Source organism: Sorex fumeus, unplaced genomic scaffold (assembly GCF_029834395.1).
Source record: "Sorex fumeus unplaced genomic scaffold, SorFum_2.1 ptg000073l, whole genome shotgun sequence".
NCBI lineage: Eukaryota > Metazoa > Chordata > Mammalia > Eulipotyphla > Soricidae > Sorex > Sorex fumeus.
In genome coordinates this window covers 8673353-8694601 of record NW_026606130.1, presented here as the reverse complement: position 1 = coordinate 8694601, position 21249 = coordinate 8673353, and the positions used below count along the sequence as shown (strand labels likewise).

General features: G+C 41.2%; 1 protein-coding gene and 1 pseudogene across 6 annotated transcripts in view; both read left to right on the top strand.

The window, feature by feature from the left end:
- LOC130038112 (heat shock protein HSP 90-beta-like) overlaps positions 1 to 8109 on the top strand; it is a 41145-nt pseudogene extending 33036 nt beyond the window's left edge.
- Positions 8110 to 16650: 8541 nt separating this feature from the next.
- EDA (ectodysplasin A) overlaps positions 16651 to 21249 on the top strand; it is a 746096-nt gene continuing 741497 nt past the window's right edge. For all 6 annotated transcript variants that reach the window (XM_056130100.1, XM_056130096.1, XM_056130099.1 and 3 more), the window contains exon 1: positions 16651 to 17220. In XM_056130100.1, coding sequence (XP_055986075.1) covers positions 16825 to 17220 — 396 coding nt within the window. In that variant the 5' untranslated portion in view covers positions 16651 to 16824. The remainder of the gene's footprint in view (positions 17221 to 21249) is intronic.

Genomic DNA, 21249 nt, shown 5'->3' with positions numbered 1-21249 from the left:
TAACGTCTCCATTATGAGACTTGTTGTTACTGTTTTTGGCATAACAAATACGTCATGGGTAGCTTGCCAGGCTTTGCGATACAGATGAGATGCTCTCGATAGCTTGCCAGGCTCCAAAATGAACGGAAGAATTGAACTCAGGTCTGCCAAGTTGGCCGTATGCAAGGCAAACACCCTACCGCTGTTCTATCCCCAAGCCTTTAGAAAAACTCACAAAGAAAGGAAGGTTAAAAACCCTATTAAACCGAATCAGAAATGAAAAGGGGGTCATTGTAACAGAAACTACAGAAATTCAAAGGATCCTCAGGGAGTACTTTGAGAAACTTTATGCCACGGAACATGAAAACCTCGAGGAAATGGATAAATTCTAGATTCCTATAGCCTCCCAACGCTGAACCAAGAAGACCTGGAATACCTGAACAGACCTAACACCATCAAGGAAATTGAAACGGTAATAAAAATTCTTCCCAAGATCAAAAGTCCTGCCTCAGATGAATTCACTAGTGAATTCTTCCAAATCGTTAAAGACGACTTACTCCTAATCCTCTTTAAGCTTTTCCATGAAATCGTAATATCAAAAACATTTCCGAACAGTTTCTATGAAGCAAATATCACCCTGATACCAAAAGCAGACATAGATACCACAAAAAAGAGAATTACAGGCCAATATCCCTGATGAACACAGACACAAAGATCCTCAACAAACTCTTAGCAAATAGAATCCAACAACTCATCAAGAAGATCATACACCATGACTAAGTAGGATTCATCCCAGGGATAAAAGGATGGTTTAACATTCGGAAATCAACATAATCCATCATATCAACAAAAGAAAAGATAAAAACCATTTGATCATATCAATAGGCCCAGAGAAAGCATTTGACAAGATCCAACACCCGTTTGTGATGAAAACTCTCAGGAAACTAGGCATTGAAGGAACTTTCCTAAATATAGTCAAAGCCATCTAACACAAGCCCACGGAATGTATCATTCTCAATGGGGAAAAACTAAAAGCCTTCCCTCTAAGATCGGGCACAAGACAAGGTTGCCCACTTTTGCCACTCCTAGTCAATATTGTACTGGAAGTCCTGACCATTGCAGTTAGGCAAGAGAAAGGTATCAAGGGAATACTGATAGGAAAGGAAGAGGTCAAACTATCACTATTTGCAGACGACATGATATTATACTTAGAAAATGCTAAAGATTCTACAGAAAAAGGCCTAAAAACAGTAGGTCGATATAGGAAAGTGGCAGGCTACAAAATCAACACCCAAAAGTCCATGGCTTTCTTGTATACAAATAACAAAAGAGAAGAAATAGACATTAAAAAACAATCCCGTTCACAATAGTACCTCAGAAAATCAAGTACCTCGGAATCAGCTTAACCAAAGAGGTGAAGGACCTATACAAGGAAAATTACAAGACACTACTTCAAGAAATGAAAGAGGATACTAGGAAATGGATACACATCCCCTGCTCATGAATAGGGAGGATTAACATTATCAAAATGGCAATACTGCCCAAAGCACTATACAAATTCAACACGGTCCCTATAAGGATACCCATGACATTTTTCAAAGAAATATACAAAACACTCCTGAAATTCATATGGAACCATAAACCCTCACGAATAGCTAAAACAATCCTTGGGAAAAAGAAGATGGGTGGCATCACCCTCCCCAACTTCAAACTGTACTACAAAGCAGTTGTAATTAAGACAGCATGGTACTGGGCTAGAAACAGACCTGCAGACCCATGGAACAGAGTCGAATATTCTGTCACAGACCCCAAAATATATGACCACTTAATCTTTGACAAAGGAGCAAGAAATGTAAAGTGGAACAAGGAAAGCCTCCTCAACAAGTGGTGCTGGGAAAACTGGATAGCTACTACAAAAAAATGAACTCTGACCTCTATCTAATGCCAGGCACAAAAGTCAGATCAAAGTGGATTAAAAACCTCAATATTAGACATAAATTCATAAGATACATAGAGGAAAATGTAGGCAGAACTCTCCACCACATTGAAGCTAAAAACATCTTTAAAAATGAAACAGTACTGACCATTCAAGTGAAGCAAACATAAACAAATGGGACTACATCAATCTAAGAAGCTTCTGCACTTCAAAAGAAACAATGACCAAAATACAGAAATAGCCTACAGAATGGGAAAGAATATTTACCCAATACCCATCTGATAAGGGATTAATATCCAGGATATACAAGACACTAGTAAAATTGTACAAGGAAAAACCTCCAACCCCACCAAAAAATTGGGAGAAGAAATGAACAGAAGTTTCCTCAAAAAAAGAAATACAAATGGCTAAAAGGCACTTGAAAAAATGCTCCACATGGCGAGCCATCACGGAGCTGCAAATCAAAACAACAATGAGATATCATCTGACACCACAGAGACTGGCACACATTCAAAAGAACAAAAGCAACCAGTGCTGGCGTGGATATGGGGGAAAAGGGACACTCTTTCACTGTTGGTGGGAATGCCCACTAGTCCAGCCTTTCTGGAAAACAATATGGACAGTCCTTCAAAAACTAGAAATTGAGATTCCCCGCAATACCACTTCTGGAAATATATCCCGAGGATGCAAAAAAAAGCACAGTAGAAAAGACATCTTTACCTATATGTTCATTGCAGAATGTTCACAATAGCCAAAATCTGGAAACAACCCAAGTGCCCTAGAACAGATGACTGCTTAAAGAAACTTTGGTACATGTACACAATGGAATTCTGTGCAGCTGTCAGGAGAGATGAAATAATGATCTTTGCTTATAAATGGATAGACATGGAGAATATCATGTTAGTGAAATGAGTCAGAAAGAGAGGGACAGTCATAGAAGGACTGCACTCATTTGTGGAGTATAAAACAATATAACATGAGGCTGACATCTAAGGACAGTAGGTACAAGGGACAAATACATTGCTCCATAGCTGGAAGTCTGCCTCATGAGCAAAGGGGAGAAGGCAGCTGGAATATAAAAGGGATCACTAAGAAAAAGATGGCTGGAGGAATCGGTTGGGATGGGAGATGTGTGTAGAAAGTAGATAAAGGACCAAACTTGACCAGACCCTGACCAAACCTCTCAGGGTCTGTATTGCAAACCATAATGCCCCAAAGTAGAGAGAGATTATGGGGAATCATGTCTGCCATGGAGGAAGAGGGAGGGTGGGAAAGGGGGTTATACCGGGGATATTGGTTGTGGGGAATGTGCACTGGTGGAGGGATGGGTGTTTGATCATTGTGTGATTGTAACCCAAACATGAAAGCTTATAACTATCTCATGGTGATTCAATAAAATTAATTAAAAAATAAAGGAGAATAAAAGTTATATAATGACTATGTAAAATGTAATGCCCATTTAAAATCTTTGAATTTTATATAAAATAAAGGTAAAAGGTAAAGGCCCTCCCGTTGATCGTCGATTTGCTCGAGCGGGCCCAGTAACGTCTCCATTGGAGACTTTGTTGTTACTGTGTCTGGCATATCAAATACTCTCGGTAGCTTGCCGGGCTCTCCGAGAGGGGTGGAGGAATTGAACTCGGGTCAGCCATGTTGGCCGCTTGTAAGGCGAACGCCCTACCCGCTGTGCTATCACTCCAGCGATATATAATATCGCTATATATAATATCGCTAATAAAATATAATAATATAATATTGCTATAATAAAATATATCGCTATATATTATACTATTATACTATACTATTATATATAATAGTATATATATTATACTATTATATTATTATATTTACTATTATTATTACTATTATATTATATATATACTATTATATTATATATTATACTATTATATATTATACTATTATATATATTATACTATATATAATATACTATATATAATATAATATATATTATACTATTATATATTATACTATTTATATAATAAAATATATAGCTATAATAAAATATAATAATATAATATCGCTAATAAAAATATATAAAAAATATATATTTTTATATAATAAAAAGTGGAAGTTCTCACTTCTAAAAAAAAGAATTACTTAAAATCAGTTTCTGCTTAATTTCTTAGTGTATTCTTCAAAATTGCTGGGAGTTCAGAACTTTATTAAGAATATTGATTACTGTTAAATAATAATTAGATCCAAGCAAAATTAGGAGAGGAAATTTTATTGGCCATTAAAATACTATAAACCAAATATATGTAAATTTTACGGATTTCCACAGTTCTAACATTAGTAAAAATAAGAGGATCATTACAAAATTGTCATTTGGCTCTATTACCTTTTATACTTTTACGTGATGTTATGGGGCTGGAGCGATAGCACAGCGGTAGGGCGTTTGCCTTGCACACAGCCAACATGGCCGACCCGAGTTTGATTCCTCCGCCCCTCTCCGGAGAGCCCGGCAAGCTACTGAGAGTATCTCGCCCGCACAGCAGAGCCTGGCAAGCTACCCGTGATGTATTCGATATGCCAAACACAGTAACATCAAAGTCCAATGGAGATGTTACTGGGCCCGCTCGAGCAAATCGATGAACAACGGGAGGACAGTGACAGTGACGTGATGTTATGAAGCTTTGTACATAGTAGGAACTTCCTAGCTGGTGTTTATAAGCCTCACTTGGCCTCACTTGGCCTAATTTTGTTTTTGGAATTCTCAGTGGTCTAGGTCACAATAGCTGACTTCATGCCCCAGTCAGTTAACAATACAGTTGCATCCGCATATTAAGTGTATTGAAAGTGCTATGCTAAGTAATGCTATTACCAAAGTGGACAAGGACATGTTTCTTATTTGAAATCAAGAATATCACAGTTTATGAGGCAAGAGGGATAGTGCAACAGGCATGCACATAATCAACCCAGTTTCCATCCCCACCAACAGCGCACCTGGTTCCCCAGCTCTGCCAGGAGTCTCCCTGAGCACAGAGTCAGGGAGTCACACACCGCTGAGTGTGACTCAAAAATTAAAAAAAAGTTTGTTTTTGCAGTTTGGTAATGTGACAGCTTGTGAAAGATTTAAGTACAATGTGATGTTATCATTTTGATTTCCTCAGGGTGCTATGAAAGCATAAAGAGCAATCTATTTGGATCAATTATTTTCCCAAAATGAGAGATTCTACCCACTATTCTGTCCCCTAGGGGACTCTGGAATAATCCAAAAGGTCAATCGTAGACTCTCTTGCAACTGGGGATGAATTCTGTTTGTTCATTTAAAGAAAATGTACTTGGGAGTGGGGCACCAAGTGATAATTTTTTCTGAAAAGGGAGAGGGTGGCCAAATACATCTGGTAACCTCTGGTTAGCATGAATTGTGCAAAAGCTCAGATAGAACATGTTTTTTGATTTCTGATGAATTTCCCAGGTTTCCAAGGTGATGGCATTCCTAGCAAAGAAAGCAGCATACACAGAAGCATAGAAGTGTGAGCCATTTTGAATTCAACATTGTGAAACCATGGTCCCCTTTAAGATGGTGGATGATGAGGTTGAAGAAGCAGAAGAGAGGTCATGATAAGTAGTTGATATGTTGTTTTCTATAATATATAAGGCCAAACAGATAAAATAAATGATGACAAGGAGAGTGATGGAGATTAGATGGAGGAATTGGAGATGACTATGGAATGAGATTCCCATGCATATCTTAGTGGTTAGCTCTAGCTGACTGTAGCCCTATAAAATGTGGATCCAGGGTTATTTTCGTAAGGTATCAGGAAATATGGGGCCAAAGCTATAGTACAGCGGGTACTTGCCTTGCATGTGGCTGACTTGGGTTTGATTCCTGCATCCCAGATGGTCCCTAGAGCACTGCCAGTAATAATTCCTGAGTGGAGAGGCAAGAATAACCCCTGAGAACCACCAGGTGTAGACCCGAAACAAAATAGATATCCGGAAATCTAGATTTTTATATAAAATTCCATAATTTTAAAATGTAGAAATAAATTCTCCAATTATTTATTCGTGCTTGTTAGGTCACGTCTGGCGATTCTCAGGGCTTATTCTAGATCACTGTTCAGAGATCATTCTTGATGGTGCTCATGGGACTATACGTGATGTCCGGGATTGAACTATGGTCTGCTATATGCAAGGTATGCATCTTTTTATTTTTATTTTTTGCAAGGTATGCATCTTAACTGCTGTATTATCTTTCTGGCACAACAATAATTTTTGTTTTGTTTTTGGACTACACTTGCCTGTGTTCAGGACTTACTCCTGGATCTGCTTTCAGGGATCACTCCTGATGGGGCTTAGGGGACTATATGCAGTGCTGTGGATCATGTGCAAGGCAAGTGCCTTACTCTGTATTATCACTCCAGTTCCAACAATCAATTTAATTCAAAGTTTTAGCTAACACAAAATCAAATCTGGCATAATTGTTAGTGTTGTTTTATTTTAACTGTTAACATATTTTGTTTTACTTGCCATCTATCCAGAGTCAGTACCTATGACTGTACCAGAGTCAGTACCTATGTCGATCTCGGTTCAGCCACCACCAGCTCTTGGTGGTGATTCCTATCTTAGGGTAGGAATCCAAGCAAAAGCCTTTTCTTTATTAATTGAATTACTGAATTACAAAGTTACAAAGATACTTATGATTGAGTTTTACCAGTGCTCATTACTCTTCACAAATGTACTCAGTATCCCTCCCATCTCCCAACCTGTCTCTATAGCAGGAACTTTTCCCCTCCCCCATTACCCTTCCCTAATTTATCCTCCTCACCCCTGCCCCACTGCCAAGCTACCTACTAAAGACCAATTCTCCTGCTTTTCATTGCTTTTGCCACGGGGCATTTGACATTCCCCTAGGAGGTTTCTTCACAAATCACAAATCAAAAATCATCCTGTTATTCGTCGATTGCCTCGAGCAGACCCCAGTAACATCTCCTTCATCCTAGCCCTGAGATTATATTCAAGGCTCTTTAGGAGAATGAGACCCATCATTGTTACTGGTATTTGGCATATTGGGTACGCAACGAGGAGTTTGCCAGACTCTGCCGTGTGGCAGGCTACATTCGGTAACCTGCCAGTTTGTCCAAAGTAGGAATGAGATAATAAGATGTCATATTAAGATGTCACGTGGCCGCAAATGCGGCCACGCGGGTCCGGGAGCTGGTTTTTTATAGTCTCTGAGGAGGTTTCTTATATCCCACAAATGAGACAGATCGTAATGAGTCTGTTCCTCTTACTCTGGCTGGCAAAATCCTTTTCTAAACCCTGGCTGTTTCTCTCCCCACCACCCATAAGGGTGGGAAACCAAACAGAAGATTTTAAAATTCTCAAGGGTGTTATAAATTTTTTGTTTTGCTGTTTGGGAGCCAAACCTGATGGTGCTCAAGGGCTACTCCAGGTGCATTGCTTGAGCCTCACTCCCTGCAGTGCTTGGGAAAACAACCAAGAAGTGGAACCTAGGTTTTTCACATACAAAACAGGCATGCTAGTCCTTTGGATTATCTTTCTGTCCCTCATATTCTAATACTTTTTGTTACCCAAGGCTTACCTTATAAGGACATGGTGCCAAATCAAGGTCCTACAACAATGCCTGGACCTGCCCAGAGACAGAAGTGCAGAAGTGTCATTTGAGAAGCCTGTCAGGCTATATTTGCAAATTGTCCCGGCTCTCTTCCACTTGAATATTTGTGTTCCCCGTGGCTTCAAGAAATAAACTTGCTTTTCATAGTTCTAATTCTTCTGTTTGATTCTTTTGACATCACAGAGCAAACACGCAACAGCCATAAAATTTTTCCTGCCAACAAATTTGGTGTCCAATATGGGAATGGAGCCATGAAAGTCACTGTAGGCAGTTGGAGGACTCAGAATGGGACCATCTAACAATCAGCTGGCCACAGTGGTTTCTTTTGCTCTCAAATCTCTTCTCACAGTCTTAACTTCATGATCAAATGACAGGTTAGTGAAATTCTTCCATTTTCTCCAAGGCAGCCTATATGTTGATCTGTTTGTTTGCCTTTTCTCTCTCATTGCCCCTTACTTTTAGTGCTAATTTCTTATTTTTCCCAGGACATTTTGAGCATCCTCATCCTGTACCTGGATATTTCAAGTCTGCAACCATGGAGAATAAACAAGATACATCCAATTATCTGGTTCTGGTATCTAGAAGGTTCTAGTGGGCTTTTGACACTTCTCTCCAATGGATCAAGGCTTGATCAACCCTGATGAAGTTTGTATTAACCTACTACTTCCCAGTTTTGTTTATAAGTCCAGGGAGAAACTCCATAATGCTTTGGAAGTTTAGTGGCAGGAAAATCTATGGGATATCAGTCTTGAGTTAGGAGGGTATGCATATAGCCATATTCTAGATCTACCTTTATTTCCTGTATCCCCTTTCCCCTACACTATTTTTCACTTTTGGGAGTGCTGCAGTAGGTGCCACTGCCTAAGTATGGTGGTCTTGAGGCCAACTATGGGAGAAGACTTTACTATTCATTCACTTCAGGGCTCACTGGCTTGGGCTGTTGCTCAGACGCAATTTGTTATGCACTCCTCCAGTTACTCCCATGACACCATTCTGTTCCACTGCCACAGTATTTTATACATATGACTAGATCAAGAAATAACTTGATTAGTCATTCCTCCAATAGTTGGATGCCCCTAGAGTAGTTTTAAGTATGGTGTGAGTAGCAAATAAAGTCTTTTTAATAAGTTCAGGGAATGAGAAATAAGAAAAAATGAATGGGATGTCAGAAAGAATAAGTACCTAGAAGGACCGATATGTCTTAGCCTATCATCAGGCAAGAGTTCTGACCTACTCTCTCCTCTTACACTTCCTTCTAGGGAGAGGAGGATTGAGCGTTGGTGAGAAACTGCAGAATTTTTGGCTTGCCATCATGTTCTAGAGAGGGAGAAGCATAGTCACCAATTTTATATTGACTTAAATATGTTTTTCCTATTCTCTATTCCTACATTGAATCTGCAAATAAAGGAATTCCTCACATCCAATCCCTCCCTATCAGGCATAGAGATCTCATTTGTGTGTGCTGAAAGCAGACAAAGGACCAAATATGATGGCCTGTCAGTATCTGTTTTATAAACCAAAATGCCTCCAAATAGAGAAAGAGTAAAAGGGAGTGAGGGTGGTGGGAGGGATCCTGGGGATTTTGGTGGTGGGAAAACTACACTAGTGGGGGGATGGGTGTTCGATCATTGTATGACTGAAAGTCAATTATGAAAGCTTTGTAACTGTATCTGATGGTGATTCAATAAAAATTTTAAAAGAGATCTCATTTGAGATAAAGGGTGTTTGAGTGACATCAGGCTCTTTACTTGGATTGATTCCTGATAGTGCTCAGGGAATCATATGCAGTGCCAGGGATGAGCAAGTATGGCAAAATCCTTATCTCCTATACTAAGATATATGATCATAAGGCAGCAGCCATTCAGCAGCCATAAATAAAGTCTGCCATTCTATAACTTAAAGTAAACTTCAACTATTGTCACGTGCACTAGGAGACTCCTACTCTCATGACTGAGAGTAATTACTCAAGGTAATTCCCGTCCAGTACAAAAATAAAAATGGGTATAAAAAGTCTAAGACAAGTCTAAGGATAGTTGTTCCCTTACAGGCCCTGTGCTCATAATCAAACCACCATAGATCCCATCAAATACTTAAGCCAGTGATAAGAAAATGACCCTCATGGTTGGTTTCACATTAACCAGAGCCAGAACCGCATACCCATGTCCTTGGTCTGAAAATAAGTATATAATATTCAGAGCATCACTCTCTCTTACAGAGAACCTCAAGAGGTCGTTTTGTTTCGCTTTTTTGGGGGGGTCACACCCAGCAATGCCCAGGGTTACTCCTGGCTTTGCACTCAGGAATTATTCCTGGCGGTGCTTGGGGGACCATATAGGATGCCAGGGATTGAACTGGGGTCAGCCACGTGCAAGGCAAATGCCTTACCTGCTGTACTATCACTTCGACCCCTCAAGATGTCTTTTTCAAACTTCTACCTTTTCCACTTTGAGTTGCCTCAGGTCATGTGACAGACAACCTGCTTCAGTGAGATTTTACCTTCATAATAAAACACTGGCACAAACCCCTCCAAATATCAAACCTGTTTAGTACAGTGGTTCTTACCTGGAAGATTGGTATATTTATTTTATCATTCTCTCAGGGATGGAATAGTTTATTAATGACTAGCTTTTGTAGGTTCCTTTATGGATGGGTGGAAGCTAGAAAATGAAGTTTCTAGCAACTCAAATTTTGAGTATTTGAGTGTCAAGCAACTCAAAACACCTGTTCAGAGGAGATTAATGAGATATTCCAGGCCTTTTTAAAATAAGTTATCCTCTGATTTGTGCTTTCTCAATCTTTCCAGAGTAATAGTGGTCCAGATTTAGTGGCAACTGGTTTCTCAGGGAGTAACAGCTACTTAGGTAATTCAGTACCACTTTCATGTTGGATTATGACTACAGTCTTACACAAACTTATCAAACCTTGAAATGACATCTGGTTGGGCTAGTACCACCACCATTGGGTTTAGATGTTAACCACTATCCTGTATCTGTATTAGAGCAAGTCCAAGGAAACCATTAATGGCTAGTCCTATAGAAATGACTTATAAACAACTATTCGTAGTAGCCAATTTCTTTTGTGATAGTGCAATCAAGGAGACTGTATTATATCTCCCCAAACTAGAGAAATGCCAACAGAAAATACAGAAGGCAGATGCAAAACATATACCCTCACCTACCTAAGCCTTGAAAATTCAGTAAACTTGGAAAATCAGGTATCTGAACAGCATTGGGCTGAGAATTGGACTGAATCCCATTTAGTAATTCTGACCACAGAAAGTACCATCAAGTTTTAAGGTATTTTCCCCTGAACACACAGCTAATGAGGTAAATTTTTCATGTTCTAAGATCCATAGAGGCATGGGTCAATCTGCTCTATCTGGAAACATTAGAGAACCTGAGATCCCGGGTCAAGAAAAAGCTGCCTCACACCCTTAGTGCCTCAGATTGCATAATCCTTAATATGTGAAACAGGTCTCTTTAAAGTGTATGGAATTTTAATTATTCCCTGTTTTCTCTGAAAGGACACTCCCTTTTTTAAATTTTAATTGAATATCAGTGAGATAGACCATTGCAAAGCTGTTCATAATTGGATTTCAGTCATACAATTATCCAGTGCCCATCCCTCCACCAGTGTACATTTCCCACCACCAATTTCCCTTGTTTCCCTACCACCATCTCCCGACACTCTACCCCCCACCCCCAGCCTTACTCTATGGAGGCACTTTTCTTCTTGCTCCATCTTTATCTCCTTTTCTTTTTGTGCAGTATGGTTTGAAGAACATGTGCTAAGAGGTCATGGTGTTTGTTCAGGGCATTCAATATTTTTATTGAGATGGTAAGGCTAGAGTAGCTTTTCAATTTTATGACTGCTTTTGGGAGGACACCCCTTCTTAACCTTTTATATGAGCATATACCCATCTGTCTTATTTGCCATAGACTTGTTAGCTATGCAAAGATAATAGACATTAGAACTTCATCCAGCCTGCTTAACAAGGAGTTTGGATTATCCAAAAAACTCAAATACATACCCTTGCCTTGCTGACAGATAATGGGTCTTTATAAGAAGAGGGAGACTCCTCATCTAGATTTGAACTTGTTATTCCATTTCAGAAGGAGTAGTTACTTAGAAAAGAGTCATGACACACCAATACCCAAGAAAATTCTAAAATAAATGTATCTCAGGGTGGAGGGGGTTTGTATTATTATTTTACTATAATTTTAAATGTTATTTTATTGCCCCTTGTTATACGTGAAGAGTGAGTATAAGCGACCCTTTTCTGGTTAGGGTGCTGATAAAGCCACCTTCAACTTCTGGGATGCATTAACTGGCAGGAGTCCAAACTAAACTCTTTTGCAAACCCTAGTTATTTCTCTCCTCTCCCCCAACCTACAAGACTGGCAGGAAACCAAACACAGAATTTACAAAGTCTTACGGTTTCTTTTTTTTTTTTTATGTAGGACTACTGCTTTCGTGTCTAAGTCTCGGTTGTACAATGAAACACCCGTACCTTCACCAGTGCCCATTCTCCACCCCCAACAACCCCAGTATTCCCCCATCCCACACCCTCCCATTACCTGTGGGGCAGATGATTTCCACATTAGTCTCTCTCTACTTTGATCACATTCAATATCTTGACACCTGAGCCACCATTATTATTTGAGATTTTACCCCAAAACTCAAATCTGCTGAAAAGGCAACAATAGACAGTTTGTTTTCTACTGCTGGTTATGAATAACAAATGCTGTTGCGTGGCTGCAGTAGTGGCTGTGCGATTTTGAAATTCTGAAATTTTAACACTTAAATCTGGAGGGATTTCTGCCAAAACCGTCTGGGTTCTGAGATTTGCTTCTGAGTCTCTGGGATCATGTTCATTAAGCAGCATGAACAGGAGCCAGAAAGGCTGTTCATGGGCAGCGATTCGGGGTCTCGTTGGGAGGAGGAGGAAAATGCCGGCTCCACCTCCATCCCATGAGGCCCTGAGTTGCTCGTCACTGTGGGTCCAAACCTGACTGTCAATGGCCTCTGGAGGATGGCAGCCACCGAGCCACCAAGGGGGAGCAGGCTGAGGGACAGCACCCTTTCCCCCTGGGGTCGCCCTGCGACAGTTACCTACTGCAGGGTCCAGACGCATTTCTGCCAAAAGCTGCTGGGTTTCGAGATTTGTTTCTGAGTCTCTGGGATCATGGCCATTAAGCAGGTTGACCAGGAGCCAGAGAGGCCGTTCGTGGGCGATGACTTGGGGTCTTGTTGGGATGGGTAGGAAAGGACCTGCCCCATCCCCACCCCGTGAGGCCCAACATGTCTCATCACTGTGTGCCCAAACCTGACTGTCCAATGGCTTCTGGAGGATGACAGCCAACGAGCCACCAAGGGGTAGCAGGCGGAGGGACAACACCCTTTCTCCCCTGGGGTGGCCCAGCAACAGTAACCTACTGTGGGGTCTGGACGCATTTCTGCCAAAAGCTGCTGGGTTTCGAGATTTGTTTCTGAGTCTTTGGGATCATGGCCATTAAGCAGCTTGATCAGGAGCCAGAGAGGCCGTTTGTGGGCGATGACTTGGGGTCTCATTGGGATGGGGAGAAAAGGACTGGCTCCACCCCCATTCTGTGAGGCCCTGTGTGTCTCGTCACTGCGGGTCTAAACCTCACTGTTTAATGGCCTCGGGAGGATGGTGGTCAACGGGCCTCCAGAGGGAATAGGCCAATCAAAGCACGAAACCTATTCCCACCTGGGTTGGCCCAGCACGGGTAACCTAGTGAAGGGACCAGATGCATTTCTGCCAAAAGCCGCTGGGTTTCGAGATTTGTTTCTGTGTCTGGGATCATGGCCATTAAGAAGTTCAATCAGGAACCAGAGAGGTCATGCCTCCAATTATATAGCTGAGCCGGAGGTGGTTTATGGGTGTGTTTCCCACATACCTAACTTTTGGCCGTTTACTTTCTTGGTAAACTTTGCCCCAAGTTTTGGGGGTCTGGCCAAAGGCACAGCAACAATTTTGGGGTATCTGGAAGTCTGAAGGCACCATCAGGCTCCTGATACACTCAGCTCACAGGTACAGATTGACCTCCTGGCGGCGCCATACCCCCTAACGGTTTCTGGTATTCAACTTAAAGGACAAGAAACCAAACCAAGGCCCTGTATCACCACCTGAAACTAAGCAAAGACATAACCAAAAGTTATAAGGACTGGTTTTGAAGTATCATTTTGAGAAGCTTGCCTTACCACCTTCGTGGACGGTCCTTGATCCTTTTATTCAAGTATTTGTGTTCCCCTTGGCTTGGAAAAATTTCCAGCTAAGGTGTATGTTTATGGAAGATTGCCTGAAAGCTGTCATTTTGAGATTTGTGCTTTTTGGAGACAGGGTACTTATGAAAGAATATTTGCTAACTGAAATATCACTTCAAAACATTTTTATTTCCGTGAAGTAAGGATCTGTACTTTTATGTATCCCTGAATCCATCACAGAATTTTTACATATAGTAACTGCTTATAAATATTGGGCAAAATTAATTACACTTTTTTGCAGTAATTACATTGTATCATGCTATGTTTATAGCAAATTGCCTATGGAATGGGATCCTGTACATACAGTGGCATAGTCTGAATTATTCATAGTTGTGTCTGCTTACAAACATAAAATGTTTGTATGTTTGCTTACAAACATAGGAAATTACCCATTGAAGGTACTAAAAATGAAGTAAAAAATAGGGAAATGAAAAACCAAAAATACTGTGTTTGTAATACTCATTAGAGTGTCATATTTTAACATTTCTACTGCCTTGTCTCTCTCTGGGGAACCAAAATAATGTCCCAGGTCAAATGTAATTTATAGGGCCTCTGAAGGCAATGGTGCAGCCCAGGGTCTTAGTAAAGCTGTTTAAAATTTAGTAAAATGAAGTAGCTGAAAAAGAAGGAAAAAAATGAAGTAGTTGATACAGTAAGGTACCAGTAAGGTCTCTGAATATCACCATTACCATGAGATGGTTGTTGCTTCTTGTTTTACATTTTTTTTTTTGCTTTTTGGGTCACACCCGGTGATGCACATATAGTATGCTGGGAATCGAACCCGGGTCAACCACGTGCAACACAAACACCCTACCTGCTGTGCTATCACTCCAGCCCCCTTGTTTTAGGGAAGAAGATGACCACTCTTTGAACTGTCTAATTAACTAGGTTAATTAACAGGTCAAATAGCTAATGAACACACAGATTAAACAATGTTACAGCTTCTCATTTTCAAATTGGAGAAACTAAGGTCTTAAAAGCACAATGACTTCAGAGAAAGCCAACAAACGAGTGCCAGATCAAGTTTACTGGTTCTTAATATACCACTCTTTCTGATAATTCTGAACTGTCATAACTACAGCAAATAAATGTGTCTGGCAGTTCCCGTAGAATCATAAGTGGCACTTCAACCTGGTGGGACTTATGATCAATTGTTAAATAACTCTTTCATTATTTTTAATCTATATGTTCATGATATTCTGTGCAAACTTAGAATTTCAAGGATAAGGACCAATAAAGGGGACACAAGATGTTCTTGAAGTACTGAGACTATTCACAATATTATTTAGAAGAAAAGTTGTTTGTGACTAATGATGTGGATAATAATGTTTATGACCTCTGTGCTCTCTAAACTGACCTCCTCACATAAGCTTTGTTTTGTTATTTTTCTTCTTTAGTCTTATACCTCCTTTTACTTTTTTCTATTTCACTGGCCTAGGTGTTATGCTTACCCTCTTCAAGTCAATAAAATTATTAATATCCATAGTAATTATCCATAGTATGGAAATGTAGTGAATAGTGACCAAGAAACATTTATTGGTCATATGAGAAACCTATTTCTTCTGCTAACTTCATTTAGTTTTCTTTAAGTTTAAACTAGTAACTCTTGTCAATTGTGCCTTTTATCTAATCCTTTCCATCCTTCACTTCAGGGTCTATTGTTCTGACATTTGCAACTTTTGTGTGTGTTTTTGCTCTGAACATTTTATCCTGATTGGTGCAGCTGTTGAAGATGCTGCAGTTGCAGCACTGTACATCTGGAAATTTTGGCTGACTTGTTGAACTTCCCCTAGGGACTACTCCAGGGAAACGAGGGGAGGAGTAGAGAGGCCAGAACAGTTGCCTGCAAATAGAGATGCCAATAGTGTCTGGCCATTCTGTGGACCACCCTAGTAAAATTCCACCCCATTCCGGCCCTTGGCTTCTCCATTTGTTCACTGAAGGCCCAAGTTCTCTATTGGAAACTGCTACAGCAGAATTAGAACAACTATGTTTTTTAATTTTTGACAGACCCTCTTATACACCACTTTCTGCATGGTAAAGAGATTTATTGGTATCTTGAACAAATAAACCAAGAAATCCTAGGGGACAGTTTTATCCTTCGTGGTCCAACACTCTTTTCTGCGTGGCACGGTTGGGGGGGGGGCTGCTTAGTCACTGAGGCTGAAGCCTCAAACTCTCTCCAGGAGTGAGGGCCGCCTCAGTCTAACTTCATTCTCACTCCCTTTGGCTCGCAGTCTCCTTGGTCTCCTTTTCTTTTTTTGGCGCGCCATTGGATTGCAAACACAGCAGGCATGGTTTCATTCCAAACCCAGAACTGTTTTAATTAGTTTAACGTCTGTTAAACGCTTTGAAGATTGAAAGCAACAGATAAGTACTGGATGATGTTATTAACAACTGCAGTTAATTGCAAACATTTCTATTAATACAAGTTTCTGCCTCCTTTCTCTGCTCTATTTTCTTTCCAAGGTTACCGATTCTTCTCGGCCTCCCCCTCCTCTCCCTTTCCCCCTCCATGCTGGCGCTGAAGGGTTAAATTGGGGCGGAGACCAGGGTTGAACGACAGCGGGAGTTACCAACTGGAACGGGGTAAGCGGGAAGAGCTGGGTGGGGCCGCCAGCCAGAGGCGAGTCCACACGCCCCCAGACCCCGCCCCGCGGCTGGAGGCCCGGGGTGTAACGGCAGGGGGCGGGGTGTCGAGGCTAGGCGGGCCCAGTGGTTGGGCGTCCGGGCAGCCGCTTGAGGGATGGGGCGGGGTGGACCAGGGCCTCCTCCCTCATTCCCTCGGCGGGCCGAGCCGCCCCTCTCTCCCGCCCCTCCTCCCCCATTTCCCACCCCTCGGAGTGGAGCTGCACATGCGGCTGCTCGCTGCTCTGTCTCGCCCAGCCTCCGTCGCGCAGGAACGGGTCCCTGCAGCCCCCAGCCGATGGCAGGACAGTAGCTGCCTGTCAGGGGTCGTGAACGACTGAGGCAGACGCGGCGGCTCCCGGGCCCGAGAGAGTGGGTGTCTCTGGAGGCCATGGGCTACCCCGAGGTGGAGCATAGGGAACCCCTGCCCGCGGCAGCGAGGCGGGAACGGGGAAGCCAGGGCTGCGGCTGTCGCGGGGCCCCTGCCCGGTCTGGTGAAGGGAACAGCTGCAGGCTCTTCCTGGGTTTCTTTGGCCTCTCTCTGGCCCTCCACCTGCTGACGTTGTGCTGCTACCTAGAGTTGCGCTCCGAGTTGCGGCGGGAACGAGGAGCCGAGTCCCGCCTGGGCGGCCCCAGCACCCCTGGCACCTCTGGCACCCTAACCGGTCCCGGTGGCCTCGACGCTGACGGTCCCATCACCCGCCACTTTGGACAGTCGTCCCCTCAGCAGCAGCCAATGGAGCCGGGAGAAATCATACGTCCCCAGGAGTCCCAGGACGGGCACCAGGTGAGTCACTCAGTAGGGGCGGCGGCGGAGGCCCCCTTCCCTTGTGAGCAGGGCGGGGGCCCTGCGGAGGACTTTGCCACATCTAGCCAAGCGGTAGTGCAGCTCCAGAGAGGGGGCAGGCGGGTTGGGAGAGCGATGGTCCCAGGGCAGGTTGTCTCTGGTTTTTGGCCCAGCTCTCCCAGCTCCTCCCAGGACCCCTGGACCTGGGAACTCTGGCTTGCTCCCGCCGCCACAGCTCAGGCTGCCTCGGGAAAAGTTGGCTGTGCTCCCGGCCGGCCCGGCGCGGAGGTGCGGGCGCTGCCCCTCTGGCGGACTAACGGCAGCAGTTTGGCCCTTCTGCTCCTGGTGAGACACTCTGCCTGCGGTGCTTGTTTTTTCGTGTCCGGAGTCGATGCCAGCACCGGCAGGCTTTCCTTTGGAGTTGGAGCTGTAAACAGCTGTAATAACGGCTCCACGCCTGTTGAAACGACTTTTAACCGTACTTTCAGCGCAGGGTCCTTGTGCGTTGACCAGAACGTGGGCTTACCTGCAATTTGAAACTGATTGTCCTTGGCGTTCTAGTGAGGATCAGCGCCCCTGAGGAATTCTTGTAGAAGTATGCCGTCTTGCTAGACAACTTCTGAACAGCATTTAAACTCTACGAAAATTAAACTCACCCTTTACATGCCGGTTCTAATGGGGGGGGGGTGTTGTTGGAGTGGTTACGGATTTAGTATCTTCACTGTCTTCACTACTAGTTGCTTGAGAACAGGAATATACTAACGGAATAGTTAATAGTAGTCTCTCAAGTGCAGTGTTTGTGTGTTTTTATGGCATATGATCTCCTTAGCAAACTATTAGTTTGGTGTTTGTTTTCTACTTTTTTCTAGCTCTTTATACAATTAAAACCATTTAAAAATAAGTATCCCTTCACTGACACATTGTGAAACTTAAGAGAAGCATGTAAGAACCATTTTTGAGATGAATAAAGAATAATAATTAATTTGTTCTTCTTAGTAAGAAGACAAGTTTTGCAAATAAGTTCCCTAAGGCAGGGACCTAGGCCATATTTACTAACACGGAGTAATTGTCGTAAGTCTGTAAAAATGACTTGTTCTTTCTTTGGTTACCAACATAGTTAGTGTTACATGATAATACTATAAAGTTAGGTTGGACACATTTTCTACAATGTGAAGTTGCCCTGCGTCTTAAGGTATCTTGCCAACACATTCCAGTTTAACAGCTTATTGAAAAAGAGAATTATTAGACATACCTTGTACTTGAAACTTTAAACATAAGCTAAATGACTACTAGGATTCTGGCTCCCTTTATCTTCCTTTCCTCACTCTACTACTGGACAGTAGAACTACAGAGCACCTAAACATTTTACATTCTGTCAAAAGTTGAAGGAACTGTACATCCTTAGTCAAATGATGGCTGAAGCTTTGGTCATGCATAATGGACAGATCCATGTTTATAGACTGAGGATTAGTAGGGCAGCTATACTGTGATGAATGGGACTCTCTCGTATAGAATAATCTATAGTTAACCAATCATTGTATGGCATTTTAAATGGATTTGTATAAGTTTAAATACAGTTGTCTACCTTCCCTCTGTTATTCTTTCTGTTTCAGTCTTTTCTGAACAATGAAAGCAAACATTTTAGATCTTTATATTTACTGACATCAGTGAGAGAGTTTTTAGAGTTGCAAGAGGCCATTATGAGTCCATTTGTTTGACTGTCCGTGGGGAACATCTGGAACCTGAGAGGGAAGTGACTTGTCTAAGGTCACACAACTGCAATCAGGATTAGAATGGGATTTGATCTCTTGATTTTCAGTATAATATTCTAGCATACTTACTCCTGTAGTCTTTTCTGGGATGAAGTGTGGGGGTGGTGGGAATGGTGTTTCATAGTTTTTTTTTTTTTAATGAAGTAGAGGGTTCAGATTTACAGCATTTTCTATTTGGCCATATGTTACTTATTCTTCTTTAAATTCACTTGCAGGATGATTGAAGTATATTTGGAAGAAGTGTTAGCTCAAATTCAATTTAGACATAACTTAAAAGATATTAATTGTAGCATACATTTAAATACAAGGAAAACTGATTGACTATTAGAATTCAATTGATACTTCTAGTTATTGGGTAAAATTTCTAGTGCTCTGGTGCCCCCTCTGCTGGCTTTGCAGGGGCATTTAATTGCAGTATCTGCTGACAGTCAAGATTTTAAGTTGTGCTGACAGATTCTGATTCATGAATAAGGAAGTAAACAGCCTTGTGGGATTTGGTCACATAGATCATATTTTTACATTTTTGTTTTTTAAACACAAAAAGCTGCTGTTATAGCAATTCTTAGATGGAGAGGAAGAAAGATAAAATAGATACCGTTCAGTGGGCATTGTAGTCTGGTTTATCACCCATGTATCTGAAAGGATTGAAGGTGAACTGATGTGAACTAGTTGCAGGAAGGTTAAGTGAAAACCAAATGAACAGAATAATGAGAGGTACTTCAGTGTATGCACACCTATAAATGCTTATGAGATGATGTGGTCAGTAACCAATCATGAAAGTGATCTCAATCATCACTGAAGATATATGTATGTCACACACTAGTTTAAAACATTAAAAACAGGATACAGAAAGAAATTAAAATATACTTCCAGGATATAGAGCAGCTATATTAACAACATCCTCCAAGGGTAATGTTAGAAAAACCTCCCCCCGACACAATTATAGGTGACAAAAAGTGAGAGAGTGACATTGCTCCGTCTAGAATTATGATCCTTCTCAGCTGGGGTAGCCAAGTACCTATAGATTTATCTAGATACTCATTTGAAATATCTCATCAATATCTGGGCTAGACAATACACAATATGATAGCATTTAAAAAATAAAACTAAAAAGCACTGTTGATCATTCTGTAAAGAAATTGGCCCGACTCTGTGGTCCTCAAAGCCAAGAATTTGTTAGACATTGTCAAAAGCGCATTGAAAACATGAAGAAAACTTGTTTTCATCTCTTCCGTGTAAATGACAAAAAGTAAATTTGTGTACAAAATCATATAAGGAATTCCTGAGGCTGCTTCTCAATGAAATACATAACAAATATAAAAGTCCACAGAAGCTACATTATGTTGATCAAAATACTTGAGGGGATAAGGTACTTGCCTTATATATGGCTTAGCCAGAATTGATCTGGCACCTCATATTTTCCTACGAGCACTGCCAAGAGTGATCCCTGACCACAGAGATAGGAGTAATGCTTGAGTACTGCAAGGTGTTATTCCAAATCAAGAAAAAATAGAGAGACTTTGTAATTATTTTCCAATATGTAGAGAGAGGTTGCAAGATAGATGTAATCAGGGCCTGCCAAACCATGAGACTAGCAAGATTAATATATTTATGTAATGTGATTTACTTAAAAATTAGAAAGCTTCTTATGGATATACAGTAGATAACCTCAAATACATGTTTGGGTATTTTGGGGTAGAGTAGAATAAAGGTAGTATCTCATTTAAATGATTTAAATGGTTGCCAAAGAGATAATCTAAACTGTGAACCTAAGGCTTAAGATATTTTCAAAAAATATGTGTAGATTAATATGGATTTATTCATGATTTGTAGGCGATATTTGGAGTGTGTTCTTAATTATAAGTTGCTGCCATAGAAGTTAACTTTAACACTCCACAAACCCCTCTTGGTTTATCTATACAGAATATTTAATATCCAGATAGGACATTACTTTTTTTATTAAGGCACTGTGATTTACATTACTTCTTAAGGCTTGTTGATGAGTAAAATGATTATGAACCATTAGATCCAAAATTTTCTTTAGGTAAAAGAAATTCAGATAAAATAATTTTTATACATTTAAATCTAGACTTCTCAGTGTGACCATCAAAGCTTTTGATCAACTGGCTCCAATATACCTATTGCATTTTCTCTTTCATTCACTCATTTAACGTTATCCAGTCTTGGATTCATTAGTTGGAATTAAATTAATTGCTATTGCTATTGTCTTGTTTAATTCGTCTTGAGTATTTATATT